At 24.5% G+C, this 24,879-nt stretch overlaps 6 protein-coding genes across 7 annotated transcripts; 3 read left to right on the plus strand and 3 right to left on the minus strand.

The window, feature by feature from the left end:
• Positions 1-4,561: 4,561 nt before the first annotated feature.
• On the plus strand, positions 4,562-8,858 carry LOC122848823 (free fatty acid receptor 4-like). Its single transcript, XM_044147184.1, has 5 exons — positions 4,562-5,099; positions 6,595-6,822; positions 7,360-7,542; positions 7,629-7,823; positions 7,985-8,858. The coding sequence occupies exons 1-5, from the start codon at positions 4,995-4,997 to the stop codon at positions 8,606-8,608; spliced, it is 1,335 nt and encodes a 444-aa protein (XP_044003119.1). The 5' UTR covers positions 4,562-4,994; the 3' UTR covers positions 8,609-8,858.
• Positions 8,859-9,514: 656 nt separating this feature from the next.
• Positions 9,515-13,634, minus strand: LOC122848824 (ATP-dependent RNA helicase DHX8). The gene is made up of 3 exons (XM_044147186.1): positions 13,381-13,634; positions 13,209-13,294; positions 9,515-13,135 (listed from the first exon to the last, which is right to left on the minus strand). Exons 1-3 carry the CDS (start codon positions 13,487-13,489, stop codon positions 9,665-9,667), a joined length of 3,666 nt encoding a protein of 1,221 aa, XP_044003121.1. The 5' UTR covers positions 13,490-13,634; the 3' UTR covers positions 9,515-9,664.
• A 109-nt stretch (positions 13,635-13,743) lies between these two features.
• LOC122848825 (exonuclease 3'-5' domain-containing protein 2-like) lies at positions 13,744-16,366 on the plus strand. Its single transcript, XM_044147187.1, has 3 exons — positions 13,744-14,499; positions 14,570-14,711; positions 14,778-16,366. The coding sequence occupies exons 1-3, from the start codon at positions 14,237-14,239 to the stop codon at positions 16,164-16,166; spliced, it is 1,794 nt and encodes a 597-aa protein (XP_044003122.1). The 5' UTR covers positions 13,744-14,236; the 3' UTR covers positions 16,167-16,366.
• A 35-nt stretch (positions 16,367-16,401) lies between these two features.
• LOC122848826 (mitochondrial import inner membrane translocase subunit Tim16-like) lies at positions 16,402-17,224 on the minus strand. Its single transcript, XM_044147188.1, has one exon. The coding sequence runs from the start codon at positions 17,057-17,059 to the stop codon at positions 16,649-16,651; it is 411 nt and encodes a 136-aa protein (XP_044003123.1). The 5' UTR covers positions 17,060-17,224; the 3' UTR covers positions 16,402-16,648.
• A 2,716-nt stretch (positions 17,225-19,940) lies between these two features.
• Positions 19,941-22,102, minus strand: LOC122848828 (protein farnesyltransferase subunit beta). 2 transcript variants are annotated; one of them, XM_044147191.1, is made up of 7 exons: positions 22,048-22,102; positions 21,678-21,809; positions 21,488-21,607; positions 21,183-21,421; positions 20,822-21,122; positions 20,509-20,750; positions 19,941-20,446 (listed from the first exon to the last, which is right to left on the minus strand). In XM_044147191.1, the coding sequence occupies exons 2-7, from the start codon at positions 21,792-21,794 to the stop codon at positions 20,257-20,259; spliced, it is 1,209 nt and encodes a 402-aa protein (XP_044003126.1). In that variant the 5' UTR covers positions 21,795-21,809; positions 22,048-22,102; the 3' UTR covers positions 19,941-20,256. The 2 variants fall into 2 exon arrangements, with proteins under 2 accessions (XP_044003126.1, XP_044003125.1); XM_044147190.1 differs by having other exon boundaries at positions 20,209-20,446; positions 21,678-21,823; positions 22,048-22,101.
• Positions 22,103-22,127: 25 nt separating this feature from the next.
• LOC122848827 lies at positions 22,128-23,831 on the plus strand (the record flags this gene model as incomplete). Its single annotated transcript, XM_044147189.1, has 2 exons — positions 22,128-22,228; positions 22,302-23,831. A coding segment is annotated over exon 2 (1,524 nt), but the record flags the coding sequence as incomplete, so codon positions are not given.
• Positions 23,832-24,879: the final 1,048 nt, after the last annotated feature.

Below are 24,879 nucleotides of genomic sequence, written 5' to 3' on the forward strand. Positions count from 1 at the left end.
GAAAAAGGTATTTAAATTTTTAAATATATATCATCTTTAAAAAATTAATTTAAATTATATTATAAATCCAATTAAATTTCATTTATCTATTTTAATTATCATTGAATAATTAATGCCAATATTAAATATTCAAATTACAATTAAAATATAAAACAATTAAATAGATTTTAATTTTATATTTTAAATTGAAAATGAAAATTCAAAGGGCAGACAAAAACAGCTGCATTTTATAAAAGTTGATTGAACTCAACAGGTGCAGCTTTAAGGGACGATTTTTTTCTTGTTTTTTCAGCATTTAAAATTTGATTTATTAGAAAAAAAAAAAAACAATTTTAAATTGTTATTAATACATTTTTATTATAGCATTTAAAACATGTGTATTTATCACGTAATAATGTTCTTCGAAACGATGAGTAAATTAAAGAAACTCATGACATATTTAGAAGCATATATATAATTACTCTCTACCATGTAGTCATTTTGAAAATGATTAATTGCTAAATGAGTGTATGTGTGTATATGTACGTATTTACCGAGGAAAGATCAAACATGAAACTGTTAGTTGCAAACAATCATCACATGTATTTGTACATTTTATATACAAGGGTCTAAAGTAATGACAAAGTTGTTTTGATACTTGTTGAAATACGTCTTTTTATTTTTACCAAGACCTTGACTTTTATTTTTTTTATACCTCGGATAACAAAAAATTAGAAATAGATAGTTATTATTAATTAGAAAAAAATTTCAATTAACAAACAGACAAAAGAAATAATTAATCAAGCGACAAACAAAGAGTGTCTCATTTTTTTTTTTACTCCAAAAAAGAAATTAATAAAAATGTCTTATCAAATCGTTAATCAAGGGCTATTGAAGTTAACAAAAAAAAAAAATTAATTTATATTTTATTATAGATATTATTTGGAGGATTTAAAAATAGCATCAAATTGATGATAAATGTATTTCTAATATTGACTGATAATTTTTTTTTTTATTTTTTAATTTCTTGGTATTTAAAAATGAAAAAAGAATAATTATTTTATTTATCTTAACGTTTACTTGTTAAAAAACTATAAACGAAAAAATACTATAAATCAAATTGAAAGGTTTATTAAACAGTGATAGATTCGACTGATCGTAAACGTGTCTTTTAAACACGTATCATGTTGTTTTATTCATTCAATGGAAAAAAAAAAAAAAAACACATTTATATCTAAACCTTGAACATGAAAGAAATAATTTTCTTTTCAAAATTTACACAGGTAATTTAATTAAAGAAAAAATTTGAATTATTAAAATTTAAATTTCTATTATTATTTGCATTAATTTATAATTCGTTTTTATAACGAAATAAAAATAATCGAGTCAAGAAAAATATAAAAAAAAATATTTAAAAAAATTCAAACCACAAGTAGAATGACGAATCTTTTTGACTATGATGTTATTTACCCGAACAATGAATAAGTATTTGAACGTTGAAAAGAAATATACAAGATAAAATTTATTATACAACTTTGTCAGTAACATTTTTATTTTCGACTTTAAAGTAATACTACCCTTGTGCTCAACGAGAACCGGAAACAAAGTGTTTCTTGGGTCCGTTGGGAAAAGTAAAACCGTCAGTTTCTTGACAAAAGAAATAAATAGGGGGGTTGTTTCTTTTTTTTATTTCATATATAAAAATAAATGCAAGAAGGCACATTGAACTTTTTCTTGCTTCAGTCGTTTTGGGCTAGCAGTTGGTTTATTTAAATAGTTATATATACCTGAAAATACTCATGTACAATTGATTCTACTATATATGTAGAGGGATGATAAAAATGAACAGAAAAAAAATATACTGTGAGCTTCGCCAGCCACTAAAGTATATACCTGTTCACCTTGAAAAAAAAAATAAATGATAAATTACTACACTCGAGACGACATGAAGATAACCAACGAGATGATTTGTCAGCCTCAAATTTTCAACATTATTAATTCAATTTCTTATTAATTTTTTTCTATTAATTTTTTTACATTGAAAATATAATTATTACTATCAATTTTTTGTTTTTTAATTAATTAATTTGCTATTTAAATATTATGAAATATTACATCTACTTGACCATTAATAATTGAATGTATATTTTTAAATTAATTTCTTAATTTTAATTTCAAGGCAGATGTGTGGATTTCGTCATGCCCCAGATGTGACTTAACGAGCTTAATTTTGTCGTTGTATTCTCATACATGACGTATATATCATTTGATAATTATACATGCGAATTTTTTATAATGAAAAAAAAAAAAAATAATAATTCACGAAAAACAATTGAAATATTTTATACCACACGACGTAATAATAAAATAAATAAAAAAAAATAATAATTTTGCCTCCGGAAATTAAAAAAATAATATAAAAAAATTTATCATATAGCTTGACATTTAATCACTCTGCACATCCCTCACATTTCATCAACGAGATTTTTTATAATTATTATGAAAAAATATATTTTTTTAAATATCTAAAAATAATTATTTAGGTAAAATTAATTATCATTATTTTTTGTCAAATATTTAAATTAATAAATTAAATTTTAAAAAGAATTATCTTTAGTTGCGCGTTTTTCGATTATTCAAGTGATTAAACTGTTCTTTGATGAAACTTGGTAAATATATGCACATGGTTAAATAAGCAAGTTAATATCATGTTGTACATTTAATGCACGCATATCAGATCATCCAAAAGATTTATAAATATAGATAACGAGCTAGACATAATTTTCTCTCGAGATAAAACAATAATGATAATTATATTATTTGAAAATTGCCAAGGGCGTGTCCTCGAGCACGGATCCATCAACCTTTGGTGTATTAAATTTTTTTTTTTTTTTTATATTTTCATCATCGGGACAATCAAATATACTATACACAGATGTAGAAAAAAAAAGGCTATTCTATTAAAAAAAAAATATGAAAAAAATAAATACAAACGAAATAAAATTAGTGTTAAATTTAATATACTATTGGAAAAATAATAACAAAAAAATAAATATGAATGAAAAAAAATTATATTAATAAATAAATATAGATATTCAATAATGTAGTCTATTAATAAAAAATATATAAAATGTCAATGGATTATTATTTAAAATACTTTGTCATAATTTATTTTTATATATTGAATTTAGAATGAGTTTGTTTAAATATATTGAAGTTGTGTATATAGTTTTGGAAGTTTGATATATATTAGTAAAATATAGACAGGGTAAGTGAAAAGAGGTGAAAATAGGGAGGAGATTTTACTGATATGCTGACGTTGCTAGATAAAGTTGTCGTATGCATCTAACAACAGTTAAGACAGAATGACAAAAGTTTCAAAAGTAAAGAACATGTTCATGGTAAATTTAACATGAAATTTATTTTTAAATTTCGATTGATATTTTATCATATCTTTCTTATACCTGTGTCAATAATGAAGAAAAACTTTTGAATTATTTGAGATACCGAAAAGGATTTTTATAAAATCTTTAGAACAAAAGAAATATTTATTTTTTGAAATGATAAATAGAAATATTTGTTAAATGAAAATTATTACTTTTCATGGGAAAACGGATGGAAAATAAAATTTATTCTGACTATTTTAAATCCCTTGATGATATTGTTATCAATAAAGTCAATTTTTCTCTATTAACACCAGAAAAATAATGTGAAAAAGTCTATAATAATTTTAATAATTCATTTCAGAGTAAAAAAAAATACCTGATGAAAAATAAAAATAATTTTTGTTCAGGTGTAAATTATAAATATAATTCAAACAAGATTATGATCGATATTTAAACAATCATAAGAGTAACAATGACAAAAAAATAACGATAAACTATGTCTCATGTAAAAATTTTATATTGTAATTTTTGTAGCTTAAAGCGTAAATATTCAGAAAAAAAATTGATATATTACCATCAATTATTTTATGTATAGATCAAATACATCAAGCCAATAATAAAATTAAAGCTCGACTAAAGCTCGATTAATTAAAAGAATATAAAGAATTTTTAAATTACAATAATTGAATATCATCGTACAATTCACACTTTCATTTTCAATACGATATTTTGATTTATGAAAATAGAAAAAAAATGAATGGAATTTCAACAACAATAACCCGCAAAATAACTCAAATATTTTGCTATTTAATTAGATGAGTTTATGTTATTATTAACAATTTGAGTATTTTTTTTATTTAAATTTTAATTGTAACATTCTTTTTTGTTATATTTAATGAAAAATATTGTATCAAAAGTTGAGTGAAACTTTATTTTTTTCTATGGTATATTTATTTTATTATTATTATTTTTTTTCATATCAGGACAAGTTGCATAATGAGAATATTTTTTTCTCATGTGCAAGGCCAAAAGTTTAGCAAATACTTTGACTGTAGATAGCAGTTTTAATATGAGGACGAAAACAATAATAATGTCAAACAAACGAGATATTATAACTTTAAAATAAAAACAAAAAAAAACACTATTATTTTTATATGTGACATTTTAATTATATATTTTTATTTTATTTGTTTCAGATAAACAGAGAAAAAAAAAAATTATCACTGTAAAAGTGAACTGGATAATTAAAAAAAAATTAAAAAACATGAACAAAAATAAATTTCGTCAATTAAAATATTAATTTTTTGGCTTAATTTCATGACAATTAATTATGCTTTACAAAAAATTCTACAGATAAGTTTTTTAAATTTATCTTGAAGAGAATTTTAAAAATAATAATGAAAAATATTATTTTGAAAAATAAAAAAATTAAATTAAATTAAAAGTGAATTTAATAATTCAAAGACAATGATGGACAACACTTTGAAAGAGACACTTGACCTGGAAATAATATTCAAAAGTATATAAGAAAAAGTTGTAATAAAAAAAGAAAAAAAATATATAAATAAATATATGCGAATACAAAAAAATATTGAATAAAAGCTTGAATAATAGTCAAGAAAAAATAAAATGAATTCTTCGTATTTATTGGGTGAGGATGATGAATGGGGTGCTAGATATTATTTTACATATTACAGTCAATTTGGTGATGATCACAATGCTCGTAGTATTGAGGTAAGTTGTATAAAATTTTATCACGCAATTATACTAACAAGCAAATAAATAAAATTTAAAATAAACTTTTGAAAATAAAAAAAATTATATCTTGTTAATCATGATTCTCGATACAACAGGAAATTAATCAACTTTATGAAAACCCTCAAGCAAATATACAACTTTTAGTCTTAAACTTTGTAAATTTCTAAAAAAAAAAATTCACGTTTTTTGTTACAATTGAAAATTAATACTTTTCTATAAAATTTATTATTGATTATTTAAAAATAGTTGAAAAATTTTATATAAATAAAATTATCTGTCTGTTATTTCTTTGATCTATCCTTAAATATACAAAAAAAAAAAAATTAATCTAAATTTTAACCCGAGTATAAACAAGAAAAAAAAACCGAATAAATTCATAAATCAGAAATACTTTAGCAAGTGTCAGTGACATTCGTTGTATTAATAATTTTTTTTTTTTTTTTTGCGGCGAATTATTCATCAGTTGTTATCAAAATAGGTGGCATGATAATATTTCATCCGGTAGGTCTTTGTGCGTTTAGAAAAAAAAAAAAAAAAGTAATAATCTCGTGTGTAATGTAGAACTGTTGAAGAGAATATCTCGACAGTAAAAAATATATTAAAAAAAAAAAAAAGGACAAAATGAATATATATTTTTTTTCATGAAACTCCGGGGGTATAATATTCAACCCTTGCTAACGAAGTATTATGTCCAAAGAAACCATCCACATTTACAACTGTCCTAGAGTAAAATTTCTTAAATCAAAAAATTTTATCAAGTACTTTTACTAACTATAAGCTTGTTTTTTTTTTTTTTGTCATTATTTTTACAACTAGAAAATATATAAATAAAAAAATTCAATAAAAATACCAGAAAAATACATAATAACTCAAGGTCAAGGCCCAAGTATTCTCGTTTGTATATGATTTATTACTGCAACAATTTTCATCTATAAAAATGAGGGATTGAATTTACAAAGTAAATCTATAAATAAATTTGAACAAAAAAAAAAAAAATATATATATAAATAAGGGTGAGGGTTTAAGTATTTCGATTGTAAGATTATTGGAGTCTCAATAGCTTGATAATCTTCAATTTTTTCTACGTCTTTTTTTAGATAAATATCATGATAATAAAAAATTGAATTGTGCATGAAAAATATATACAAGTATTTATATAATAAAGTGAATTGAAAGAAAATTGCGATGGATTGTTTTTTTTTTTTATTTATTACTGTGCGGTCATTGTACTCACTTTATTTTGTTACTACAATATCATGGATTTTTCGATAAGCTTTTATAGTCCACCCACTTATTGCAAATGTATTTTATTTATTTTTTTTTTTTATTAATTTATTTTTCTTTTGATTTTTTTCAAATGGATTTATCATTTTATTGTTAAATAATAATTATATTTTTTCTTTAGAAAACAATATAAATTTCGAAACAAATTTTTCGATTTATTTGTATATATTTTTTTTTTTTTTTACAGGTCATTATATTAGCAATAACATTTGTATTTGCTGTTGGTGCAAATGTCAGTATTGGTGCTTGTGTATTACGATTTAAAGAAATGCGTACATCAACAAATTTATGCTTGGTTAATTTAGCAGCTGCTGATTTACTATTTTGCCTTGGTATACCAGCAGTTGCTTACACAAGAATAACACAATCTTGGTTGCTTGGTGATACACTTTGTCGATTGCTTCCCTATTCTCAGGTAAACACAATAAATCATTATTTAATTATATCATTATCATGTGTTATAATCTTAAACAAATTTGCTCTATTTTTTCATTTCATCTTATCACATCAACCCACTCTACACACACTTGTTTTACTTTGTCAAACTTTTTTTATTTTATATTTAATTTAAATAATACTTTACATAAAAAACATATATTTTTTTCTATTATCTTCCGCTATTTATACTCGATATGACATTTGTATTCTTAAAATACTCAATTGCGTTTCAAGTAAATATATAAATAAAAATATTCAAGACATTTCCAAGTCTGATTGACTGAAAAATAAAAAAAATAGTAATAGTAATAAATTGATTATTCGAAAGACAATGTAAACCATGAAAAAAAAAAACATCTAAATGACGAAAGTTGAAGAAAACAAATATAAAAATTAAGCGGTTAAAGGAAAAAAAACGAAAAGAAAATATTTCGAATAAAAATAAGGAATTTTATTTTATAGTAATAGTATAACTGAAAAAAAATATCATTAATATTTTAAAATTAAATTTCAGTTTGTTTGTGGCTTTGTATTACTATGGACACTGACACTGATATCAATGGACCGACACAGATGTTTAGCAATAGCACCATACAGAAGTACCTTAACAGCATCAAGAGTTCTACGAGCAAGTATCATAACATGGTGTATTGGATCAATTTTATTTTTACCAGCTGCATTTTGGTTTCGTCTTAAGGTAAAATTATACATGTAAAATATATTATACACATAAAATAATTGCTATATGATATTATAACTATTGATTTTTTCAATTTTTTCTAGACATCTGGAAAACATACAATATGTACATTAGTATTTCCAAGAAATGAAATATTTAATATATCACTTTGTTTCATAATTCCAATAGTAATTGTTGCATGTATACTTCCCATGTGCCTTCTTGTATATCATTATCAGCAAATATTCCAAAGGATACTTGATACGAGAAGTCGATGGGCAGTATCTTGTGTCACTCAGGTATATAAATTATAATTAATATTAATGCTAGAAACCCTCGTAAATAATACAATGACAATATTCAATTAGTATTTATTTTTATTATAAAAGCCATTTAAACTCTAGATGTAACAAATGTTTATTTTATTATTTACGATAAGACAAATGTTTTTTCATTTAAGGCACAATATGGATCAAGTGGACGTCGTGACTCGGAATTATCAGTTGTTGGAACATTAGTACCATGGGCAAGTAGAAAATCATCATCAGCATCAACAACTGGACGTCAAGGACGTGCTGGTAGTTTATCACAACATGAAGAAATACGTTTACATAAACATTTACGTGTTGTTAGAATTTTATTATTAAATGTTATTGCTGTACTTGCAATGTGGACACCAATAAGTGTATTATTAATATTAATTTATCTTGATGGTAGAAGACCAATTGAAGATACTAATTTTTTTTTAAAATCACATCATTTTATTTGGTCATTTATTATTGCTCAATTAAATACAGTTATAAATCCATTATTATATGGTGTATTTTCGGAAAATTTTAGAGCTTGTTTTAGTAAATTTTGGAGTAAAACTTTATCAACTGGTGGTGCAAGTGGTGAGAGGGGTAGTGGTGGTGCTACTGGAGTTTATGGAAATAATCGTAAATCTTCAAAATCACTTGAAGTACTTCAGGATCGATTGGGAACAAATAAAAATTCTAGTTTTAAACATAATAAACAACCAAAAAAAAGTTCCAGTTGTAGTATTGGAAGTATCATTGAAATTCCAAGCTCAGAAAAATTATAAAAATAATAATTTTTTCTTTATTATTATGGGTAGAAAAAAAGTGATTTATTTATTTTTTTTTTTTAACGAGTCTCTCTGTTATAATTTATGTGTATATAATTATTGTATATTTTTTTTTTTTTTTTGCTCTATATATGTGATTTTTTGATAAAATAAAGTCTGAATTAATTAGTATATATTAATTAGAATGATAAAATGTACCAGATATTTTATAAAAAAAAAAAATTGAAAAACAGAAAAAAAAAAAAAATTAAAGTTACATTTTGTAGGAAAATAATGAAAAAAAAATAAAATTGTAAAAATTGTTTTAATTAAATTTTATAATTAATTTTTCATTTTTAATTTGGAAAAAAAATGGTTATTATTTTTTTGATATAATGATAAATGACATACGACACAAATAAAATATCGAAAAAAAAAAATTGTTTGATATATTTTTTTCTTTTATAAAGTTGAATTTGAAATTAGAAAAACTCTTGATCTCGATAAATAAAGTGATTAACTGTAATTTGATTGAACATTCGAACTCGACAAAGTTTAACTTTAACAAGTATATTTATTCTCTTTTTATGCCAGAGTTAAAATTGTGTGCATCTTTTAAAATAATAATATCGATACGGAGAGTAAAAAAAAAAAAAAAACACCTCGACATGAATGTAAATTTAAAATTCTTTCCCTTGTATTTGTTCTTTTTTTATCATCACCTTTGAACAATGTTTAACAAAAGAAAAATTATTGCTGACGTTTATCAGCCAGCCAAGGTTGTCTTGATGAGAAAAAAATCATTAATTAACAAATTCAATGACAAGTTGCTAAGAACTAAAAATTAATAAAATAAATTTCTATAAAATTTAAAAAGAAAAAAATTAATTACAAAACAATATTTTTAATTTTTAATTAAATATATTTTTTATTTTTTTCGCTAATTAAAAGAAAAATCAATTTGTCATTTGACAAAATTTAATTATTTAAATAATAAAATAAATGTACATAAAAAAAAAAAAAATTAGAAATAAAATGGATATTCTACTGATGTATATAATTTAAAAAAACAGCTTAATTACGACGTTTTCTAACTCTAGAAATTCTCCAAGAATTTGGCTCTTCATATTTATTATAGAGAGGTTCTAATCGTTGATTTTTTTTGAATTTACTTAATTTAGTTGGATCAGATAATTTAAAGAAAGCCGGTGCAAATTCAACAAGCCATTTTGGATCAATAGTCGTGACTTCTCTCATGTATTCCTTGGTTGTTTGTACCAATTCATGATAAATAACCCATTCTGGTTGACGATTAAATAGAGCACTACTTGGATGAATATAAACAACTTGACTATCAACAAGTGTTCTATAACCTTCTTGTGGATCTTTTTTAGCAGCATTTCTAAAAAAACCAGAACATACTGCTTTTTGTACTCTAACAGTATTTTTACCAGCTTTAACAACATCAAGTTTATGCCTATCCATAATACCTAATAATTGTTTTCTAACATCTTGTGCACGTTTTAATGTTCTAACTTGTACAAAATTTTCAAAACACCATGCATTACTTAATTTATTATTTTCCCATGATTTATAAACAGCTAATAATGTTAAATGATCACCTTCAGCTTGATTAAATTTTGCTTTTTTTTGATCAGCAAGTGTTTGTTTATCTTTTGGACGATAAAAAACATTTTGTACTGATAACATACTGACAATTGTTAATATTTCATCAGAACATTGTAAATGTACACTCATTATAAGCATTTTAGATAAATTTGGTTCAAGTGGAAATTCAGCCATACGTCTACCAAGTCTTGTTAGTAAACCTTCATCATCAAGTGCACTTAAACTGTGTAATGTTTCTAATGCCATTATTAATGATTCAACTGGTGGTTTATCCATAAAATCAAAATGTAATAAATCATTAATACCCATTGCTTTAAGTTGTAATACTGTTGTTGCTAAATTTGTACGTTGAATTTCTGGTACTGGTGTTGGTAACATTTCATCACGAAATGCACGTTCAGTATATAATCTATAACATTTACCTGGATTAGTACGTCCAGCTCTACCAGCACGTTGTGTTGCAGCAGCTTGACTAATTGGTGTTACAATTAAACTATCCATTCCTGTTTTTGAATTATATACTTTTTGTTTAACAAAACCAGGATCAACAACATAATAAATACCATCAATTGTTAAACTTGTTTCAGCAATATTTGTTGCAATAACAACTTTACGTGAACCTGGTGGTGCTGGATCAAATATACGACTTTGCATTTCACTTGGTAAAGCTGAATATACAGGTAATATTATTAATTCTGGTGCATTTTGTCCAAGTGATTTCATTCTTTCATAAAGTATTTCACAAGATGTATCAATTTCTTCTTGACCAGTTAAAAATAATAATATATCACCTGGTGGTTCTCTTAAATGTATATTCATAACAGTTATCATTGCTGAATCAAGATAATCTGTTTCTGGTTCACGTGTATATAATATATCAACAGCAAATGTTCTTCCAGGTATTTCAAATACTGGTGCATCATTAAAATACATTGCAAATTTCAATGCATCAAGTGTTGCACTTGTAACTATTATTTTTAAATCTGGTCTATTTTTAACAGCTTCTTTTAATAAACCAAATAATACATCAGTATGTATTGTTCTTTCATGTGCCTCATCCAACATAATAACTGAATATGCTTTAAGTTCAAGATCTATTAAACATTCACGTAATAACATACCATCAGTCATGTATTTAATTTGTGTTTCTGGACATGTACAATCTTCAAAACGTATTGTATAACCAACTTCTTGACCAAGACGACAACCAAATTCTTCAGCAACTCTTTTAGCAACAGACATTGCAGCAACACGACGTGGTTGTGTACATCCAATTTTACCACGTGCAGTAAAACCAGCTTCAGCTAAATATTGTGTTATTTGTGTTGTTTTACCTGATCCAGTTTCACCAACAACAACTATCATTTGATTATTAGTAACAGCTTGTATTATACCTTCACGATATTTAAATACTGGTAAACTTTCACGTTGTTCAACAAGTGTTAAATTTGTTTTTTTACCATATGATGATTTTTTATCACCAATTATATTTTTTTTCCATTCTGGTAAATCTTGATTTTGTAAACCAAAACCACGTGCATTTGATGATGATGCTGATTGTAATTCAATATCTGGTAATGGATCAATCCAATTTTTATTTGTACCAGTTGGTATTGAATCAATTTCTTGTTCACGTTGTAACATTTTTTGTTCTCTTCTTTCTTTAGCAAGTGCACTTTGCATCATTGCTGCTTGTGCCAATGAACCATCTGGATTTTTAACAATTCTAACTGGACTTAAATCACCAAGTTGTCTACCATGTCCTTGTAAAAATGGTGGCTCATCTTCAACAAGTTCAATTTCAATATCTTCTTCTTCATCATCCTCACGTGGTAATACACCAGTTTCATCATCAAATTCTGGTAATTCACTACGATCAATACATGATGCTGATAACATTTGTTTAAGTTCCCATTTTTCTGGTGATGATAAACGTTGTATACGTTTTTTAGAATACATTTCATCCTCATCAATATTACCATGAAATTCAATCAATGACACTGGACGATCTGGATTTCTCAAGTGTCTTTCATCTTCTTCAAGTTTTGATGATTTTGCAACAACTGGATTTAAATCACGTCCACTCTGTTGATCAACATCTTTCATACTCAATGATATTTTTTGTCCAATACTTAATACTTTAACATATACTTTTTGTCCACGTGATACAACATCTTCAGCATTTTCAACTCTTCCCTCACTTCGTAATTGTGATATATGAACAAGACCATCTTTTCTTGATCGTAAACCTTCAAGTTGTACAAAACAACCAAAACGTACAATATTTGCAACTTTACCAGGATAAATATTACCAACAACTGGATCAATTGGCATTGATGATGAATATTTTGATGATGGTGAATTTGAACGACTTCTACGATGATGTCTACTTGATCTTTCTCTGCTTGAATGACGATTTGATGATGAACGTTCATTTGATGATCTTCTACGATGATGATCATCTCTTCCTCTTGAACGTTCACGTTCTCTTGATCTATCACGTCTTCTGTTGTCTCTTGAACGATCACGTCCTTTATCACGTGAACGATTACGATATCTATCACGAGATCTTGATCTATTTCGTCTACTACTATGACGTGATGGACTTTTATCAGATTTTCTATCATTTCTTTTGTCATTATCACGTTGTTTATTTTTATCAATTGGTGAAGAAGCTTTATTATTTGATGCTGATGATGATGATGGAGCAAATGATTCAAATAATGCCATTGCATCATTTACAACAGCAGCATCATCTGTTGTATCTATATTTCTTGGCTCATTTGGCAATGCAAGCCCTGGAAATTTATGTGCCAATGGATCAGCTTGACTTGAACTACCTGGCTGATTAGAATTCTGTGATTTTTGTGGTTTCATATGATGAATTATTCGATGTAAATTATTTACAAATGAATCCTATAAAATAATTTATAATTAATACAAAATAATTGATAATAATTATCAATGTAAAATTAATAAATATACTTACAGTATATTCTCCTCCATTTTCTTCTAATGTTTTTTTAAAATCTTCAAGTTTTGGATTTTCTTCTGCCAAATTAATGATAAATTCAGCTGTAAATTAAATTAATAATAATTAATTATATAATAATCAAATTGTAATATGTAAATAGTTTATTGATTTATATATAAATATTTACCCAGTAATTTATTTTCTTCATTGTGTCCACAGTGATTTTCCAATTCAATTATAATTTTAGATATCAATGAAAGATGCTCCAATCTTTCAACTTCGTCAACAACCATCATAACTAATTAATTTAATTATTATTAAATAATATAATAAATATATTTTAGTCAATCAACTTGTATCAATGTTAAATTTGACAAACGTCAACAAATGCTTTTCTATAGGTTAGAGTAAAATGTATATTCTAATTTCTATTTTGCTAACGTCTGCTAACGTCTCACAAAAAAGCAGAGTGCAAACGATATCGCTGTCTTACTCTTGTACCTGTGGGGATTGTGTTTGTGTTTGTTGGATCCAGCTGGATTACTTATAAACACATACACAAATGTAAATTGTAAATAAACATGTGAGCCTGTGTGAGTCTATCGTGGCTGGATGTGACTCACCTGGTTATGGACATGATGGGCCACATGGAAAATTGATAAACATTTTTTCTTCAGTTGCAAATTACCTCTTCAAGGTGCAACCCACTTTTGTCAATTGGTTCGGCGAGCCACGTCATTTATTATTTTTTTTTTTTATTTCAAATTTCACAATTTATAATAGTCTAAAATTTATAAAAATTTATTTAAACATTATAAGTAGAAGTAGTAGTATTTTTTTTTTTTTTAATCAATTTAGTTTATCATATTTATTAATTAAAATTAATTTTTTATGTGAAAAAATAATCAAATAAATTCACATAAATATTATTAGAAATCGCTTGTAAATTTAAAAAATTCACAATCTTTTTTTTTTGTTTGTGAATAAATTAATTGATAATAATTTTTAATTTATCATTTATATAATAATTTAATAAAAACAAAATGTTTTTTGTTTGTGTAACTGTTGGACTTGTATTTTTTGTATCAAAATATCGTGATAATGTTTTACGTGGAGTACAAAATTTGTGTCAAGGAATTATCACAAGTACCACTTGTCCATCTGATAAAATTCAAGATGAAAATATAAATAATATTAATAATGAAAATAATATTATTTTATATAAAAATCCAGAATATAAATTAAACAAAATAATACTTGCTGATTCATTGGATTCAAGTGATCATGCTGTTCAACATCTTTATTGGTAAATTATAATATTTTTAAATTCTTTTTCAAGGTCAATAATATTTACATTTATTTTAATTTTCTTTCAGTAATTTAACAAATAGTATTTTGGGTTTTGATTGTGAATGGGTAAACAACGGACCAGTTACACTACTACAACTAGCAACTGACAATGGTGTCTGTGCATTATTTCGTATTGGAAAAATTGGATTTGTACCACCAAAACTCAAGGTAAAAATAAAATAAAATAATATATGTATTTCAAAATTTAATATTTGTTTATTATTATTTAAACAGGAATTATTATCCAATAAAAGTATATTAAAAATTGGTGTTGAACCATTTGAAGATGGAAAAAAATTAACAAGAGATTATGGTTGTCGTGTTTTTGGTACACTTGATTTACGAACATTTGCTGAGTACATGTCATTACCAAGTTGTCAAGGATTATCTGCTCTAAGTCTTAAATATCTTGGTGTTGAATTAAATAAAAAAGAACAAATTAGATGTAGTAATTGGGATGCTGAATATTTAAATGAAGAACAAAAATTATATGCTGCTTGTGATGCTCTTGTTGCTTGTCTGATTTATCAACAAATGAATGAAAAAATTAATCAAAGACGTACAATATTTAATCGTTTAGTTGTATTTATAAAATCAACATACATCAAAAAATCACAATACAATTATTTTTCTCACAATGTACCACTTGGTCTAATTGATGTCAAATATAGTAAATCATCATCATCATCATCAGCATCATTAAAAAGTAATAATAATGCTATTGAAAATACTCCTCATAAATATCAATTAAAACGTGTTTTATCAGAGTCAAAATCCAATGTTTCATTAACAAGAAAAGATGTATTGTATGAAAATTGTTATTTAAAAGCACCAGATGGTGAAACATTGTGTTCATGTGATCGTAAAAAAGCTGAATGGTACATTGCTAAAGGATTAGCTGTAAAAGTAAATGATGATCCATTTACAGTTCGATTAAATTTTGAACCATCTGCACGTTGTCGTGGAGATATTGGAGAATATTACACTCAAATTAGACTTAATCAGTGTGTTGTATGTGGATCTCAAGATAAATTTATTAAAAAAAATATTATTCCACGAGAATATCGTAAATATTTTCCAATTGTTATGAAATCACATCAATCACATGATTGTCTGTTGCTTTGTCCAACTTGTCATGACACAAGTAATAGACAAGATCTCATATTTAAACGACATCTTGCTATAACTTGTAATGCACCACTATCACCATCATCATCATCACCAACAACACAATCAAAAAATAATCAACAACGTAGCAAACGTAATTATCAAAATGCTGTCAAGGTTTTGAATGAAAAGTATAATTTTCTACCACAACAAAGACGAGAAGAACTTGAACAACAAATAAATGAATATAATAATCATCAAAATGAATTATCAATAAATGAATCTTCTGATAAATCATCAACACATGGACAAAAAGTTGTTGAATATTTTAAACATACTGATGGTGGTCTTGTTAGTTTAGAAAAACAATGGCGTGAACATTTTTTAAATACAATGGAACCACAATATTTACCACCTCTTTGGTCAGTTGATCATAATCAAAGACGTCTTGAAAGAAGAATAACTGAAAATAGAATTGAGCCAGAAGATGCTAAAATTGCTGGAATTATTACATAAATTAAATATCAATTATTCAATTATATATTAAATCTTGTTATATAAACTTTTTTTTTTTTTTTAAATTAAAATTAAAAATAATGTATAATAATTTCTATGAAAATTATTATTGCTTGAAAAGACTCGTTTATGACCGAGTTCTTTACCTGTAAATAAAAAAAGAAAAACAAAAATAAATTTAAAAAATAAATTATCAACAATTAAGACTCATTTATAATTAATAATTTGTAGTATTTATTAAGCTGTTGTTATTGTTGTTGTTATAATATTCAACAAAAAAAAAATTAAATCACAAAATTTTAACAATTGTCTTTTGTCAACATGACACAGTTCACTATGTACAACATCACGAAGCTTGTCTCCTTTCATTGTCAATTTACTGATTTTATTATTTTTAAATTTTTATTATATTATTATTAAAAAACAGTTTGTATTTACATTTATAGCAACATGACTACTAGTATAAGCTGTTAAATTATTGACTAGGATTTTTCTTCATTGATGTTGTTGTTATTTCTGTTACTACGTGTTTTTGGTTTTGATTGTTCCTGGATTCGTAATTCTTCATCAATTCTTTCTTTAGCTCTGAATATTTTTGATTGTAGATAAAATGATCCACCTTTTTCTTTACTATTTGCTTCCATATAAGATTTAAAATGTTTTTCAATGAGTTCTTTTTGATCTGGTTTTTCAACATTTAAAATAGCAAGTGCTTCTTTAATGTCAATTCCTGTTCTTGCATTTGTTGCTGCACGTTTTGTACCTTGTGCACCACCACCAGCTCTTTTAGCTGCTTCTTGACTTGCAGCTATTTCTTGACGTAGTGCTCGTGCAAATGCTCTACCAACTACCTGGCTACCCAGTACTATTATTTGTATCAAATACTTTGCCATAACAATATTTTTTTTTTTAAACTTATTGTCACTTTTATAATTATTTTTTAATTTTGATTATTTATAATTTTTCAGTATGACGAAATACAAGATAATGTTGAATAACAATTCACAATATAATTTTCACGTTATTATGTTTTAATTTTGAGGTTAATTTTGGTTTGAAATTTTTAATGTTTTTTTTTATGATTAAAAGGTGTGTTTACACTTTACACAAAAAAAGATTTTCACTAGTTTTGCAAGTCTACCATCTTACGTGAAATGAAAAAAACTAGAACACTTTGTCTCGGGACTTTGTTTGGAGGGAAAATAGAAAAAAAATAGATGTAATTTTAAAAAATAGAATGGTGATACGAATCATGAGGCAGACAAATAAATTTTATTCATCTTATTTATTTATTTTTATAATTTAATTTGAAAATTAAATTTGCGCACATGCTTGATAGTTTGATACACTTACACTTTTTATTTAATTTTTTTTATTTTTGCATAACTAGCGAAAAAAAAATTTTTTTAATTAACAAATTTTTAGGATGTTATATAAAATATGCCACAGTCCTTGGAAAAATAAAAAATTAGCTAAATTGGCGTGAAATTTGTGAAATTTTTAAAAATTTATAATTAAATTATTTTTGTGATATTTTTAATAATGTAATTAGAATAAATTGCAAAATTACATTTTTATATAATAATTATAATATAAATTGGAATATATAATGAAGTTACAGTCAAATTTTCAGGTCAATTTATTAATTTTTAAAAAAGTCGTCACGAGTTATATATGTTTAAAAAAAAGTATTTTTTAAAAAAAAAAAAATTTTGTTTTCATTTTTTATTGCATTAACTTATTATTATAAAAAAAAATTTATTTGGATAAAAATGTATATTTTTCAATTTTATAGATGACTGTATTTTTTATTTTTCAATTTGAATTTTTCACCCAAACAACGTCGCGTTTTTTTGTCTTCGAGCGCTCATTGTGTTATTGCATCCAGACCCTCAATTATTAATAATAAAATGAAATTAGTTTTCAATAAATATGTTACATATATTTTTAATTTGAATATCCAATTTTTATAAACTCAATTTCATATCCTATATAAAAATTTCTAGAAAGATTTTAATTGTTTAAATATTTAAAAAAGGCATTACTCTGTTTTTGGCCTATTTCCGAAGAAATTATTCCGGCATAAAAGTAGTGGTGGAATAATTTTTCCGACATTAATCTCATGGCAGAGTAATTACTCCGCTATCAACCTCATGCCGGAGTAATTTCTCCGGAAATATGCCAAAAACGGAGTAATGCCGGAGAAAGCCGGAGTAAAGCCGGAGAAATATTTCTACCAGGGAATAATAATAAAAATTCACATATGAGTAATATAGAAATCAAAAAAAAAAATACTACAACCATAAAAATGCTGTTGCATTTGGTAAATACTCAATTATTAATTATCAACACCACAACTATCATCAGCATCAAATGTATGATCAGTACAATCAACAACAGCCATCATTAGTCCCACACCAACATTACCATGTTCTTTTGTATGTAGTATTTGTATGTATTTGTATTTTAAAAAAATCTTAAGAAAAAAAAACAAACAATTTATTATGTTTTTAAATAAATTCGTCACTATAAATCCATTGTGGTTGTGAGACACCAAGAAAAAACAAAAAGGTAAACAGTCACACACAACCGTACAGGAGAAATTGATTGATTGATATAATAAATGTTTTATTGTCTAAATTTTAAACAAATTAGGAGAGAGAGTGAGATACATTTCAAGTATACTCAGCAACAGGTGGATTTCATCATTTTTATGAAAATGATATTGATGAAGAACAGCAACAGCAACCACAACGACAACAACAAGTTCTAACTATGAATTTTGTGGTGCCAGAACTTGAATATGGCATTAATGATTTTGAAGATATTGATTTTACAAATGCTGATCATATACAGGTGGTTAAAAGGTTTTATAATTTGGGTGTTGAACGTTGGCGGTTAATGGTACAAGATGAACAGCAACAACGCCAAGAACCAGTTCACCTTCAACGATTAGCTAATGTAGAAAATGAAATACTATTGAATGACCTTCCGCAATGCGTAAGTGATGTTGCTGAAATTATATAAAGGTCAAGTGGTCGCTATAAAAATAATCAAATAATTCACTTAAATTAATCATATTTATTCAAACAATCGTATAGTGGAAGTGGTAAAAAAAATAATCATACTATAGGAGAATGAATACTAATAATTATACTCTGGCAGAAATATTTCTCCAACTTTCTCCGCCTTTTTTTCAACTTTCTCCACCTTTTTACGAAAATGACCCATGGCTGGAGAAAAGTTGGAAAAAAGTTGGAGTAAATTTCAGGTTGGAGAAATAGCGGAGAAAAGTCGGAGAAATATTTCTACCAGGGTATTGATTAAAAAAATTCATCTACAAAAAAAAATAATCAACAAGATACAGCAACAAATCATCATCGCATGATGAATCTCAAAATAATACAGCTTATGATTATAAAAATAAAAATAATCATCAAATAGTGATAATAGCTCTGGTGGAAATATTACTCCGGCATTTCTCCGTTTTTGGCTCATTTCCGGAGAAATTACTACGGCATGAGGTTGATGGAAAAGAAATTTCACATCATATAAATTTTATATAAGTGTTTGTAAATCTGATAACATTTTTGGAATATCCAAAGCTGGAATATAAATACCATTTGCATTTCTTGATTTTTTAATCTTTCTGTTGAGAACTTTTCTATTGCACAATCTTGTAGTTTTTGTATATAGAGCTGAAAAAGCATTTTATAATAAAGGAGGATATCGGTTTAAGGTTTTGGTAAGTCATTAACTGAACGCTGCCAAACTGAAAGCTAGAATTCTTAAATATTTATTGACAACGATTAATAATAATTATACAAGTCCAACGATGAAAATTTTAATTAAAAACTTATTACTATTTTCATTATTATTATGATTTATGATATCAAATCCATTTTGATTGTTAAAATGTTGTATCAAGTGTATATAAAACACACAAAATTACAATAACAGTTATTATATCCTTTTAAATATTATTTTTGGATAAATAAACTGTATTATTATATCTAATTATTTAAAAAAAATTTTTTTAAGCTCAAATTTGTTGTTTAAATGATAAAATTTATAATATAAAAAATTCATCTCAATCAGGTAATGATAATTTTTCAAAATAATTTGATGCTTTTGCAACTGATGATAATACCAAATTATAAAGTGGATGAATTATTTCAACAGAATTTTGATGACGTCTACCAACAATTAATGGTGTAGGTGAATTTTGACTAATTGAAAGACCACTTAAACCATAACACGAATGATAAACATCTCTATTTCTGTAAAAAAAAATTATATAAAATTATTTAATAATTTTTTATTTAAAGATAAAATAACTTACTTGTCAGGTTTATCAATAAGTCCACCAAATGGATGTTGACAACAAACAAGTAAATATTCTTGAAGTGCTTCTTGATCAAATAGCCAGTAATTTGTATTTGGTAATTTTCCTTCATTTGATAATATTGCATGAATAAGAGGAAAACAAGCACCTTGCCAAAATGAATAACAACCATCAACAAGTTTATTTGTTCTTCCTTGAAATCCACCCTCAAGACGCATTTGTTTATTAGCAATCCATCGCTAAAATAATAAATATTTTAAATTTATATAATAAATAATATTATAAAATTAATTATTAATTAATAATTTACCAATAATGATGGAATTTGACACATATGACTTTTTCCAAGTATCACCAAAGCAGCTAAACCACAATATGTATAACCACCATGTGCTTCCATACCAGGACAACCACCAAAACCACCTTCCCATGTTTGACATTTTGCAATCCATTCATCAGTATTTTTAAATAATTCTGGTGTTAATATATTTGTTAATTTAGCAACAGCAACTGCACAATAAACACCTCTAATATCAATTTCACCATCTTTTTGCATACTAAAACTACCATCATCAAATTTTAATGATTTAAAAAATTTATCTAGTCCTTTCCTGAAAAAATAAAAGCAATTTATTAATAAATAATTTTGTATATTTATTTAAATTATTTACCTGTCAATAACATCATATGCTTCTTTTGTTTCAATAATACAAAGTGCTGATACAGCAGCATATGTTGATGCAAGATGAGGATATTGTCCAGGTCCACCACCAAAACCACCATCTGGATCTTGACATTTTGATAAAAATCCTACTATTCTACTGTATTCTTCATCTTCAAGACGTTCACCAAGTATTTGAAGTGCATGTAAACTCCAATAACACAACCATGGTCTACTACAATCTAAACACTAATATTATTTTTTTCATTAATTTATTATTTAAACTATTTATATATTATAATTAATTATCATTACCTCGTATGAAGATGAAAAACTAATAAGTGATTTTTTTAAAAATTCAACATGATGATTTCTATTTAAATATGGCTCATATCCAAGTCGATAAAATTTAAGTACTTTTTCCTCAACTTTTTTCTAAAATAAAATATAAATTTTATTATTAATTCAATTATTTATATTAATATAATATTATTATTATTATTACCTGTTCAATTGATGTTATTGTTGATAAATCTTCATCATCTTGTGTTACTTTTAAAAGATTTGTATATGTTCTTACTGATTCCTCTTCTTCAGCATCATAAAATTGACTTTTCCACATTTTTTTAATTTTTATCTATAAATAATAAGCTAATTAATATAATTAATAATTCATAAATTTGTTGTAATAATTATTGTTTATATAAATCACAACATATTGGCAAAATGGCTAAATTTTTTTCTATAAATTAAATTAGAATACTTTCAAGTTTTTCAGCATTACTACAGAATGATAAATATTACTCGAAATAAAATAACTGAATTAATAGAATTTTAAATATAAAGTTATTATATGTTGTAAAAATAGTACATACCTATATTTACTTTTATTGTTTATTTACACATTTCCTTAAAATTAATAACATAACCTAGAGAACTTGAAAGAAATAAATTGACAAGAAAAAATATTAACGACAATAGCGACACTGATCAAAGTTAACACTGATTAAAGTTGAGTGAATATTTATAAATTAAATAACAAATAAATAAATAAAAGCAAGTAAACAATTTAATGTTATTTAAATTAAAATATATAGGTATATTGTTAATAACAGCTTTTTATTTTTAGACAATAATGATTATTAATTGTGATTTGAGTTTACAAGATTTCGATGTTGTTGATTTCTATGGTACATTGACATGTTTTGCATGGCAAGATAAACGACTTATAACATTTACATATGAATCAATTGATAATAAATTAGTAAGACCAAAAAAAACAATAACATTACCAAATAATATTAAAAATATTGTCAATTATTCAGGAAGAGTATTTGTTATTTGTAAACCAAGTGGTATTTATAAATTATCAAGAGATTATAAATTAGGATTATTAAGTAAAACTGGTCTTGGTCTTGGTTCAGCATATCACAGTGTTTTAATACCAAAAGATGATTGGTTACATGCTGATGATAAATTATCAAAAACAAGTGAATTATTATTTCCATTATCAAAAATAAATATAAGTATATTATCTTTAAATTCATCAACAACAAATGATAAATTTAAAAAATTATTAAATCCAAAAAATTCAAATACTGATATATGTTTAATTGCAAATGATAAAAAACTATTTTCATTAACAAATCAAGGTGCTGAATTAATATATGCAAGTGAAATATCAATTTTAAATTTAATAACAATTAAAAATAATATTGAAGATTGTGGTATTGCATTGATAAGTGATTGTCAAACAATTATTGTAAGTCATATTACAAATGACAATCAATTAATATTTAAAGAAATTATATTTGATTTTAATATATCATTGTATTCATTGGAATTTATTCAAGATAATCAAGAAATATTTATTGTTTATGCTGATAATGTTAAAGTTAATTTAGCAAAATTAAAATTTGGTTTAAATGCCATTGATAATAATTCAATTGTTTCAAATTTAAATATTATATCATTAAAAAAACGTAATGATAAATTAATTGGACTGTCAAATGATGGTAAATTAGTTGAAATTATTGTTGATACAATGGCTACAAATAATACAGAAAATAATAGTAATATTAATAATCAAAATTATTGTAAACTTGATCAAGGAATGCTTAAATGTGCTGGTGTTATAATGGATACAATTTGTGAACGAGTCAAAGAATTAAATAATATCAATGAAAAATTATTAATTCATAAGGATGTATTGAATAGAGTTAATATTTATTCACACAAAAAAAATATATGTCATATACCAACAATACAAATTAACAAAACAGCTGGTAATTTATATCTTTGTGTTAAATTTAATACACAATTACCAAAAAATAGTAAAATTTTTGTTAATATTATGAGCCAAGGACAAAATATTTTTTCATCAAAAACTGTTAAAGGATCAATAACAGTACTGGAGTTACCAATTAAAGATGAAATGATTGATAGTGATTTAAATGTATCATTTGATTTAGTTACATTATACAATGAAGAAAAACCATGGTGTATTGTTAAAAATTGTATTCAAGAATTACAAAAATCAAATGATAAAACAAATGATAAAAAAAAATTTCTTAATGCTAAATATGATACACTTAAAAAATTAATTGATGATGATAAAATTGATATGAAAAAAATTATTAATATTAAAAATAGTTTACGTAAAGAATTTTTGTATTAATTAGTTATTATACTTGATATTATTTTTCATATTATAATCTGTGTGCTATTAATTATTGAATATTTATTTAAACTTAAAAAAAAATGTTTATGTTTATTATTATTGTTTAGTTTTTATATACGAACTTTATACCTTTTTCAATTACTCTATTTCTTAAGTTTATAAATATAAAAAAAAAACAATTTAATACAAAGACACAGTTTATTGTTGTTTTCATTTCTTTAAACTTGAGTTATTGTTTTTTTTTTTATTTGATAAATAGTATGATCTAAAGAATATTATGAAGATCATAAATACAATTATATCTTACCTTTTTAGCAGATGTACATCTTGTCAAGCTGATCATCAGAATGCTCCAATTTTAAAAAATTAATTGACGATGATAAAATTGATAAGAAGAAACTTGTTTATATTAAAAATAGTTTTTTTATTATTTGTTTGAAAAATTTTCTAGGCAAAGAAATAATCGAAAAAAAAGCAGAGAGAGACCCAAAAAAATTGAGGAATATTTTAAACCTTCGGTCAACTGATTTCACGTAATAATAAAAATAAATTGTTTCAATAATTTTAATGGAACAAATAAATTACATATTACATATAATTTATACCATAAAAAAATACATCTAATATCAAATAATATTAATAAACAAATGACACTAAAATTTTAACACAATAATAATGCCATATGTCAATTAATATTTCAAGAAATTTAAATGAATGTCAATTAATTATTACACATTTCGAATTTAACATTTTATAAATATTTCTAATTATTATTATGTTGCATTAGATGAATTTTAATTATTTAAATATTATTTTAATAATTTTACATTCAATATGAGTACTATTTTAATATTTTTTTTTGTTTCCACTACAAGGCGCATGAAGGCTTAATATATAGAAATAAATATACAGATAAATATTATTTATTTTTTTGACAATAAACTAGATAACATATCACATAAACTAATTTTTTTTTTCAAAATTTACTGGATACAATTTCGAGACTTAATTTTAATAAATAATCGTA

Source organism: Aphidius gifuensis, linkage group LG2 (genome assembly GCF_014905175.1).
Source record: "Aphidius gifuensis isolate YNYX2018 linkage group LG2, ASM1490517v1, whole genome shotgun sequence".
Lineage (NCBI taxonomy): Eukaryota > Metazoa > Arthropoda > Insecta > Hymenoptera > Braconidae > Aphidius > Aphidius gifuensis.

Coding starts and splice junctions, on each gene's coding strand:
- LOC122848823 (XM_044147184.1), top strand. CDS start 4,995: ATGAATTCTTCGTATTTATTGGGTGAGGATGATGAATGGGGTGCTAGA. Junction 6,823..7,359: donor GATTGCTTCCCTATTCTCAG/GTAAACACAATA, acceptor ATTAAATTTCAG/TTTGTTTGTGGCTTTGTATT. Junction 7,824..7,984: donor CAGTATCTTGTGTCACTCAG/GTATATAAATTA, acceptor TTTTCATTTAAG/GCACAATATGGATCAAGTGG.
- LOC122848824 (XM_044147186.1), bottom strand. CDS start 13,489: ATGATGGTTGTTGACGAAGTTGAAAGATTGGAGCATCTTTCATTGATA. Junction 13,295..13,380: donor TGAAGAAAATAAATTACTGG/GTAAATATTTAT, acceptor TTTAATTTACAG/CTGAATTTATCATTAATTTG. Junction 13,136..13,208: donor AAAATGGAGGAGAATATACT/GTAAGTATATTT, acceptor ATTATTTTATAG/GATTCATTTGTAAATAATTT.
- LOC122848825 (XM_044147187.1), top strand. CDS start 14,237: ATGTTTTTTGTTTGTGTAACTGTTGGACTTGTATTTTTTGTATCAAAA. Junction 14,500..14,569: donor GCTGTTCAACATCTTTATTG/GTAAATTATAAT, acceptor ATTTTCTTTCAG/TAATTTAACAAATAGTATTT. Junction 14,712..14,777: donor TTGTACCACCAAAACTCAAG/GTAAAAATAAAA, acceptor TTATTTAAACAG/GAATTATTATCCAATAAAAG.
- LOC122848826 (XM_044147188.1), bottom strand. CDS start 17,059: ATGGCAAAGTATTTGATACAAATAATAGTACTGGGTAGCCAGGTAGTT.
- LOC122848828 (XM_044147191.1), bottom strand. CDS start 21,794: ATGTGGAAAAGTCAATTTTATGATGCTGAAGAAGAGGAATCAGTAAGA. Junction 21,608..21,677: donor CAATAACATCAATTGAACAG/GTAATAATAATA, acceptor ATTTTATTTTAG/AAAAAAGTTGAGGAAAAAGT. Junction 21,422..21,487: donor GTTTTTCATCTTCATACGAG/GTAATGATAATT, acceptor AAATAATATTAG/TGTTTAGATTGTAGTAGACC.